The following is a 10,737-nucleotide window of genomic DNA, read 5'->3' on the forward strand; positions in this document are numbered from 1 at the left end:
GGATTAAGTCAATTCCATCGACCCCAGTGCGTAATGGGATTTAATTTATCGACCCCGAAAGGATGAAAGGCAAAGTCGACCTCGGCGGAATTTAAACTCAGAACGTAACGGCCTGGTGTGCTAACGTTTCTGCCAGCTCACCAGTAAATTAAGTACCAGTTACATACTGGGATTGATCTAATCAACTGTCCCCCTACCCCAAAATTTAGGGCCTTGTGCCTAAAGTAGAAATGAATATTTGATAGCACACTATCCAGATTTAATACAGTGGACGAAGTCAGTTATAGACCTTCTAAGGCCTGTGCCCATTTGGAAAGATTGAATCAAGAATCTGCTCGCAATACATATATATACATATAGGCGCAGGTGTGACTATGTGGTAAAAGCTTGCTTCCCATCCATGTGGTTCCAGGTTCAGTCCTACTGCGTGGAATTTTGGGCAACTATAGCTTCAGACTGATGAAAGCCTTGTGAGAGGATTTCATAGACAAAAACTGAAAGAAGCCCATCACATATATATATATATATATATATATATATATCAGATATTTTCTGTTTGGTTGCCAGTATTTCAAAAATTTCAATGTTTAACGAAAATTTTAAAATTTGGCACATTAATGTAATTTTCCAAGCTGAATTGTTGGAATTCCAGAAAATATTTTTTAAAAAAGTTATAGAGGTTTACAGGTTGATCCTTTTCACTCACTCAGGAAACAGGATTTGGAAGCTGTCATTTTGTGCATGACTGCACATTATGTCAACATCCTGAAAATACCACATGTTGTCAATATTTGCATTCTACATGTAGAAAACGAATAAACAACACGTCTTTTTGTAGTTTTAAGCATTCAATATTCATTTAACACAATAGCACGAACTTAAAATATTTATCCAAAAACATCATTTAGCTGTTATTTTTAGCATACCTCTACAACAAAAAGAAACAAGAACACATCTTTTTGTAATTTTAAGCATTGAGTATACATTTAATGTGATAAACAGCATATTACAAGTGAAATATTTCTCAAAATATTGGCGCACGAACTTAAAAGATTTATCCACAAACAAAATATCACATTACAAATTAAATATTTAAAAAAAACAGTTGGCTAGTTCATTGAAAATGAAATTTAGAAATGCATTTAAATAATTTCTTGAAAAAATCACAATTTTCATATCTCCTGCACCACATAAATTCACATGCTCCATTGTCAACAGATGGGTAAAATTTCCAGTGGATAAAACAGTAGAACACAGTATCAACAAGTGGTTTCAATATATTTCTCAACACATGCTTTCTCGCAGGCAAAGGAGTTCTCATGTTCTGCTTGTTACTATGGAAACTGGCTTGAATGTGTCTGTGGCTTACGATTGACTAAAATTACCCGAAATTTTCAAACTTTAATAGCTAATAACTCTTTATTTATTGATTTATAGAGAAAAGGATTTCCATGGCATTCATTAACCTATAAAAATGTATCATTCACTGAATATGAAATCAATTTGAACAGAAATTGATGCTGGCAGCCAAATGGAAAAGATCCAATCTCTCTCTCTCTCTCTCTCTCTCTCTCTCTCTCTCTCTCTCTCTTCTAATATATATATTATATTATATATATATATATATATATATATATATACTACACATATATTTATAATTAAATTAAATGCACAACCAAAAGAACTACTTATAGTTTCATGCTATTATGATACTTATACACATATGTATAGGTGCAGGAATGGCTGTGTGGTAAGTAGCTTGCTTACTAACCACATGGTTACAGGTTCAGTCCCACTGCGTGGCACCTTGGGCAAGTCTTTTCTACTATAGCCTCGGGCTGACCAAAGCCTTGTGAGTTGATTTGGTAGGTGGAAACTGAAAGAAGCCCGTCGTATATATGTATATATATATATGTGTGTGTGTCTGTATTCCCCCCCCCCCAACATTGCTTGACAACCGATGCTGGTGTGTTTAGGTCCCCGAAACTTAGTGGTTCGGCAAAAGAGACCGATAGAATAAGTACTAGGCTTACAAAGAATAAGTCCTGGGGGTCGATTTGATTCGACTAAAGGCGGTGCTCCAGCATGGCCGCAGTCAACTGACTGAAACAAGTAAAACAAAGAAAGAAAGAAAAAAGAACGAATATACATTTGTGTGTGTGTACCTGATAAACACAGTTACCAAAGATGCCTGAACGTAGGAATCGAACCTGGACTGCCTGATTACAAAATGAACTCATCAACCGCCCTCCCATATTAAAAACATCCAAGTGTAACAAATGCTATTATTCACCTGTCAATAACCCAGATAACCACACCTCAAATACACCTCATTGGCTGATGCAATACTATAGCCCCGCCTCTTATTAAGCAACAACTTTGATGTCTACAATCGAATTTATCTCCTCCATTCTAGATATTATTCCGTTTCTCTTTTGAAGCCTTTTTTTTGCTCCCAAAGGTTTTAATCGCTGGCCGTTTGTTGTTTCTCTGAGAAACGTTTTCATGTTCTCCTTCTTGTAAATGTATTGATGTTTTATAAATATAATTACTTAGCATTTATTGATTCAGTTGACAGATATTGATAATTTGATCTGACAACGAGAATCCTGGCATTGATGTGGAGGTGTATAAATAAATTAAGACGGAATCTAAACAACACAGCTTCTGTTCAGATGCTTACAAGCTTGACAGTCTAATGGGACACACGGCGCATATAATTATAGGGAAATGTCTGTACGCGTGGGTGCTTGCTTGAATACTTGACTCTACTATCTTATCTACACTACACACACACACATACATTCATACACACAGCAGCATCATCATCAGTATCATCATTTAACGTCTGTTTTCCATGCTGGCATGGGTTGGACGGTTTGAGCAGAGCTGGCAGAATCGTTAGCAAGCCGGGCGAAATGCGTAGCCGTATTTCGTCCCGTTTTTACGTTCTGAGTTCAAATTCCGCCGTGGCATTTGGTAGAATTTAAAGAAGCCCGTCGTATATTTATATATGTGTGTGTGTGTGTGTTTGTCTGTGTTTGTCCCCCCAGGTAGCACATAAAAAACACCTTTTGAGTGTGGTCATTGCCAGAACCACTGACTGGCCCTTTTGCCAGTGGCATGTAAAAGCACCCACTATACTCTCAAAGTGGTTAGCGTTAGGAAGGGCATCCAGCTGTAGAAACTCTGCCAGATCAAGATTGGAGCCTGGTGCAGCCATCTGGTATCTGTGTTTGTCCCCCCCAACATTGCTTGACAACTGATGCTGGTGTGTTTAGGTCCCCGTAACTTAGTGGTTCGGCAAAAGAGACTGATAGAATAAGTATTAGGCTTACAAAGAATAAGTCCTGGGGTCGATTTGATTCGACTAAAGGCAGTGCTCCAGCATGGCCGCAGTCAAATGACTGAAACAAGTAAAACAAAGAAAGAAAAAAGAAAGAATATACATTTGTGTGTATGTGTGTGTGTGTGTGTGTACCTGATAAACTTTGCCTTTCATCCTTTCGGAGTCGATTAAATAAGTACCAGTACGCACTGGGGTCTATATAATCAACTAATCCCTTTGTCTGTCCTTGTTGTCCTCTCTGTGTTTAGCCATTGTGGGTAGTAAAGAAAGAATAGGTATTTCATCTGCTGTTACGTTCTAAGTTCAAATTCTGCTGATGGTCGACTTTGCCTTTCATCCTTTCGGGGGGTCGAATTAAATTAAGTACCAGTTACGCACTGGGGTCTATATAATCAACTTAATCCCTTTGTCTGTCCTGTTTGTCCTTCTGTGTAGCCCCTTGTGGGTAGTAAAGAAATAGGTATTTCATCTGCTGTTTCGTTCTAAGTTCAAATTCTGCTGAGGTCGACTTTGCCTTTCATCCTTTCGGGGTCGATAAATTAAGTACCAGTTACGCACTGGGGTCAATGTAATCGACTTAATCCGTTTGTCTGTCCTTGTTTGTCCTCTCTATGTTTAGCCACTTGTGGGTAGTAAAGAAATAGGTTTGAGCAGAGCTGGGGAGCGGCACCAGGCTCCACTCTGATTTGACATGGTTTCCACAGCTCGAAGCCGCCTTTCGTAAAGCTAACCACTTTACACAGTGTGCTGGGTGCTTTTATGTGACACAGGCACTTTTATGTGACACCACGCGGGTGCTTTTACATGGCCCCACACAGCTGCTTTTACGTGCCACTTTATGAGCCCATCGTGTACATTATATATATATACTATAATTATATATATATATATATATAATAAATTAATAGATAAATAAAACATATGCATATATAGATACATATATGTACGTACCTACCTCTACATGTATATATACATGCATATATGGGTACAGGACACCAAAAAACGTCGAACACAATGAGAAACGAAAACATAAACACAAAACCAAGGAAATGGACATTTTTCTTAAACAACGAAAAAATAGAGTACAGGACAAACAATACAAGGAAAATTCCCCTTCTTCAGTCGCCTTTGTTTCATGTACTCCACATTTCGAAGGTCAAGATATATATATATAAATAAATACATATATCTGACGGGCTTCTTTCAGTTTCCATAAATACATATATCCGACAGGCTTCTTTCAGTTTCCATCTACCAAATCCACTCACAAGGCTTTGGTCGGCCCGAGGCTATAGTAAAAGACACTTGCCCAAGATGCCACGCAGTGGGACTGAACCCGGAACCATGTGGTTGGGAGGCAAGCTTCTAGCCACACAGCCACACCTGAACCTGTATACAGACCCATTTATATTTTATCATCTTTAAATTATTAATGTTTGTTTTAATCATTTGCATAAATTTCTTTGTTATTTGTATAATGTTTTATGTTATTGTTTGCAAATATTTGTATTTGTTTCTGTAACTAATCCCCACTCCAGATTAGCTTAACCCTTTAACATTCAGATTATCCAGTCAAATCTAATGCATATAGATTCACATCATCATCATCATCATCATTGTTTAACGTCTGCTTTCCATGCTGGCATGAGTTGGACGATTTGACTGAGGACTGGCGAACCAGAAGGGTGCACCAGGCTCCAATCTTGATCTGGAAGAGTTTCTACAGCTGGATGCCCTTTCTTACGCCAACCACTTCGAGAGTATAGTGGGTGCTTTTATGTGCCACTGGCACAAGGGCCAGTCAGGTGGTTCTGGCAACGACCACACTCAAAAGGTGTTTTTTATATGCTACCTGAATGGTGGCCAGTCATGCGGCTCTGGTAGTGACCACACTCGAATGTTGTTTTTCATGTGCCAGCAAGTGTCTTCTGCTATAGCCCCGGGCTGACCAATGCCTTGTGAGTGGATTTGGTAGACGAAAACTGAAAGAAGCCTGTCGTATATATGTATATATATATGCGTGTGTGTGTTTGTGTGTCTGTGTTTGTCCCCCTAGCATTGCTGGTGTGTTTACGTCCGATGACCACTCGGTTCAAAGTCTCCCTTGACCACAAGTGGCCTGAACTCTTTACATGAACACCACCCTATACATAACTCCATGTCCCCCTACATGGCCTTGCTTTTTGTTGTTTGAGCCAAAAAATTGACTAACTAACTAACCGTCACTTAGCGGTTCGGCAAAAGAGACCGATAGAATAAGTACTGGGCTTACAAAAAGAATAAGTCCCGGGGTCGATTTGCTCGACTAAAAGCGGTGCTCCAGCATGGCCACAGTCAAATGACTGAAACAAGTAAAAGAGTAAGAGTAAAGAGAGGACACTAAATCACTTGAGCAACACCACTCCTTCCCTTGCTGTCAGGGGTGACTCTCTTAGCCTTTTCCTTTACCCAGACACTCACAAGACAGTGGGTATTTCTGTTGGCTATTTTCTCCCTAATTGACTCATAGCTGGGACCCTGATCGGAGGTGCTACTCGAATTCAGGGTACCACTGGGGAACAATGGCAGCTAAGAAGTGGTTACTCTTTACTCTTTTCCTTGTTTCAGTCATTTGACTGCGGCCATGCTGGAGCACCGCCTTTAATCGAGCAACTCAACCCCGGGACTTATTCTTTTGTAAGCCCAGTACTTATTCAATCGGTCTCTTTTGCCGAACCGCTAAGTAACGGGGACATAAACACACCAGCATCAGTTGTCAAGCAATGCGAGGGGGACAAACACAGCCACACAAACACACACGCATATATATAGAGTGGTTGGCGTTAGGAAGGGCATCCAGCCGTAGAAACACTGCCAGATCTGACTGGGCCTGACGAAGCCTTCCAGCTTCACAGACCCCAGTTGACCCGTCCAACCCATGCTAGCATGGAAAGCGGACGCTAAAAACGATGATGATGATATATAATATTTAAACAATATACGACGGGCTTCTTTCAGTTTCCATCTACCAAATCCACTCAAGGCTTTGGTCGGCCCGAGGCTATAGTAGAAGACACTTGCCCAAGGTGCCACGCAGTAGGACTGAACCCGGAACCATGTGGTTGGTTAGCAAGCTACTTACCACACAGCCACTCCTGCACCTGTACTCCTCAAAACCCTGGAATTACCAAACCAGGGACCATCAACCAGACATAGTCCTAGGTACACTGTGTCGGAAAAATAGCAGATAAGGCAGTCAACACTTTGACCATGGGTCCTTTACATCAGGATTGAACCTGGGTTAAATAAAAACTATAGCAGGCAACCTCCCTCACATTTAACACTCTCCTTCTCCATCTTCTCCTCTCATTCACCTTGCTACCCCACACCTCATCTTTGGCCCACCTCCCCTCCCTCCTATATATATATTTATATGCTGTTGGCATGTGTAAAAAGATTCGAGTGAGGTCGTTGCCAGTACCTATTTCTTTATTACCCACAAGGGGCTAAACATAGAGGGGACAAACAAGGACAGACATAGGTATTAAGTCAATTACATCGACCCCAGTGCATAACTGGTACTTAATTTATCGAAAGGATGAAAGTTAAAGTCGACCTCGGCGGAATTTGAACTCACAACGTAACGACAGACGAAATACTAATAAGCATTTCACCCGACGTGCTAACGTTTCTGCTAGCTCGCCGCCTTGATCGTACTGCCTGACTGGCCCCTGTGCCGGTGGCACGTAAAAGCACCCACTACACTCTCGGAGTGGTTGACATTAGGAAGGGCATCCAGCTGTAGAAACTCTGCCAGATCAAGACTGGAGTCTGGTGCAGCCATCTGGTTCGCCAGCCCTCAGTCAAAATCGTCCAACCCATGCTAGCATGGAAAGTGGATGTTAAACGATGACGACGATGATGATGATATATATATATACTAGTTTTGATAGAATTGGCATATCGGTTCTATTCTGACAAAAACTGTCCGACGAATGGGAACGTGAAACTCCGAGTAACGGTTTTTGTTGAATTTCTACTGCTTTTAAATAAAGTATATAATATACATATATATATATATACCCTCTTCCTGCTCCTTTTTGTATATTTCCTTCCTCTTCTTTCTCCTCTTCCTTTACGCATCACCATTACCCCTCCCCGCTTTCACACCTCACCCCCACCTCCTCCTTCCTGAAATTTCATCCTCTCCACCCTCACCTCTTCACTTCACCACCCTCATCCCTCTCCTCCACTCTTGGTCACTTTGCTCCTTCCTCTCCTTCACACATTACTACCTAACTCCTCCCCCCTCTTATCACCTCACACACACATACACACTCTTTTTTTTTTCTCTCAATAACTCATCCTCTCTCTCTCTCTTTCCGCAGAGTTCCTAATGACCAACATGAGCAAAATGAAACACATGCTCAACACGGTGTACGTCATCCTTGACCTCATGATCGCCTCAAGACCCATCCGTATCTTCCACATGCTCTTCCCAGTGATGCTCGGCTCCATCTACGCCATCTTCAACGCCACCTACTTCCTGAACGACGGCACCATCCTGGACGGACGGCACTATGCTTACAACGTGCTGAACTGGAATGTGCCAGCCGAGGCCATTGTCACGTGCATCCTTTGCATAGCACAGACCATCTTCAGCCAGATCGTCCTCTACCACTTGGCCGCGGCGCGCGTTTGGCTGCACTCGAGGTTCTACGAGCCGCACGAGCAGCTGCCCGAACACGACTCGGAGATGCAGAGCATCATGAGCGCAGACTCCACCACGTATCTTGCCACCGATTCTCAACTGGACGGCAGTAGCAGCACGGCCGGGGCCGTAACAGCGAGCAACAATATCCACTGATGACCAGAAGCAATGGCGGGGAAAAAAGAGAGCGAGCGATGGGCCTCGCAAGGGGGGGGGGGCGGGTTTGTGTTTTGGTTTGGTTAAGTGAGACTCTTTGGGCAGCATTAGGAAAAGGGTGGAAGATTCTTTTTTTTTTTTTTTTTATTTTTTTTTTTGTGAAGAGTTTGATGCCGGGTGGGCGATGGGTGGGTGGTGCTTGTCGTGGGTGCGAGGGTTTCGTGCTTTTGCAGTATTTGGAGTCAGGCATGACGTGATGTCCGTGAGGGTGGCAACTCCCAAAGGCGTGGTCATTTTGGAGTTTGGTATGAAAGTGGAGGCAGTGAAATATAGGTAGGTAGGTTACTATGAGACTGTGTATGTGTGGGCTGGGTGGATGTTTCTTTGCTAAATTCCAAGTGATACTAGTAGACGGTAGGTACTGTCTAACGAGGACACATTAACCTTTGGATTGCAGTATGAAAATATATATATATATATGCTTTTTTATATATATTTATATATATGCATATATATGGATATATATGCATATATATGGATATATATATATATATGCATATATGCATATATGCATATATATATGTATATATGCATATGCATATATGCATATATATATGTATATATGCATATATATATATGTATATATATATATATATATATATATATATGTATATTATAATAGTATGTATATATATATGTATGTATGTATATATATGTATGTATAATATATATGTATGTATGTATAGATATATGTATGTATGATGTATGTATATGTATGTATGTATATATATATATATATATATTATATGTATGTATGCATATGTATATATATATATATATATGCATATATATATATGTATGTATATATATATGTGTGTGTGTATATATATATATATATATTATATATACAAACACATTGTCTCTGTGTGTGTATGCCAGCATGGAACATGGACTTCAAATGATGATGAAGAGATACAAATATGTGTGTGTGTGTGTGTGTACATGCAGAACAGGAAAAATAAAGAAAAGGAAGGAAAAGTGAGATGGAGATGGGGAAAGAGAGAGAGAAGGCGGGAGGGCCAGGGCAAAAAAAAAAAAACCCCTCACAAAAAACATGAAAAGACTTTAACTAATTGCTTAAAAAAGAAAGAAAAAAAAAAAAAACAGAACCTTATTAATTTGCTTCAAAATAAGAATTGTGCTTTATGGTTGCTTGTAAAAAAAAAAACACCAAAAAAAAACATGATAAGATCCTGTGTTCCTTTAAAACTAAAAAAACAGTCACGCGACCACTGACATACTTGGTAGTATTTCAGTGTTACCCCATTCTTCTGCGGAAGTGCAACCTGCATGTTGTGTCATGGCTTATATTTTCAAAAAACTACGGTGGTGACCTCACGCGTGTCAGTTTTCGCCCAGAGGAAGGTCAAAACGATGTTTCGAAAAATGGTGTGTATGTATGTATGTGGTGTGGTGTTGGGTTGTGTTGTGTTGTGTACGTGTGAGTGTGTGTCTCTGTGTATTTATATTTATATCTATACGTGTATGTCTCTATATGCATGTGTGTGTGTATGTATATGTGTGGATATATGTGTATGCATGTGTATATGTATGGATATATATATATATATATATCATATATATGTGTGTGTGTGCATGGATGTTTATCTGTGTATGTATGCATATATATATTTATATATATGTATATATATATATATATATATATATATATATATGTAATGTATGTATATATGTAATGTATGTATATATGTATATGTATATGTAATGTATGTATATATGTATATATATATGTAATATATGTATATATATGTATGTATATATGTATGTATATATGTATATATATGTATGTATGTATATATATATGTATGTATGTATATATAAATACATAAGTGTATGTGTATGGATATATATGTATGTATGGATATATATGTGTGTGTGCGTGTGTGTATGTGTATGGATATATATGTATGCATATGCATGCATGTATATGTGTATGTATATATATGTGTGTGTATACACACACAAATCTGTGAGTGCTTGTATGTGCATGTATGCTTGTGTCTATCTATACATATATATATATATATATATATAGTCAGTTTGTCTTAAAGCCAATTTATCATTAACACCTGTGTGAAAGGAGGTGCTGGTGTTGGTGGGTCATGGTGGTGGTGGTGGTGGTCATGGTGGACTTGGATCATTGAGGTTTGGTGAAATGTTATTTTATTTTTTTTATTTTTAACCCCCCCCCCCCTCCCTATCACTACTGCTGCTGACGTCATCAATAGACTTGAAATTATACTAATATCAACAACAACAACAATAATTTATTGTTGTTTTCCTTTTCTTTTTCTTTTTGTTTTTGTTTTTCTTGTTCTTCTGGTTGAAGGGAACACCCCCCCACACACACACACACACCACCACCAAGACTCCTCTCTTTAAAGTCAATTTCTATAAGCCACCACCATTACAGTCTTTCCTCTACTACTACTACTACTGCTACTGCTACTAATACTACTGC

At 39.4% G+C, this 10,737-nt stretch overlaps 1 protein-coding gene across 1 annotated transcript; it reads left to right on the forward strand.

Annotated features, from left to right (window-relative positions):
• The first annotated feature begins 7,722 nt into the window (after positions 1 to 7,722).
• Positions 7,723 to 8,646, forward strand: LOC115230977 (protein rolling stone-like). Its single transcript, XM_029801077.2, has one exon. It carries the CDS (start codon positions 7,725 to 7,727, stop codon positions 8,193 to 8,195), a length of 471 nt encoding a protein of 156 aa, XP_029656937.1. The 5' UTR covers positions 7,723 to 7,724; the 3' UTR covers positions 8,196 to 8,646.
• Positions 8,647 to 10,737: the final 2,091 nt, after the last annotated feature.

Source organism: Octopus sinensis, unplaced genomic scaffold, assembly GCF_006345805.1.
Source record: "Octopus sinensis unplaced genomic scaffold, ASM634580v1 Contig16935, whole genome shotgun sequence".
NCBI lineage: Eukaryota > Metazoa > Mollusca > Cephalopoda > Octopoda > Octopodidae > Octopus > Octopus sinensis.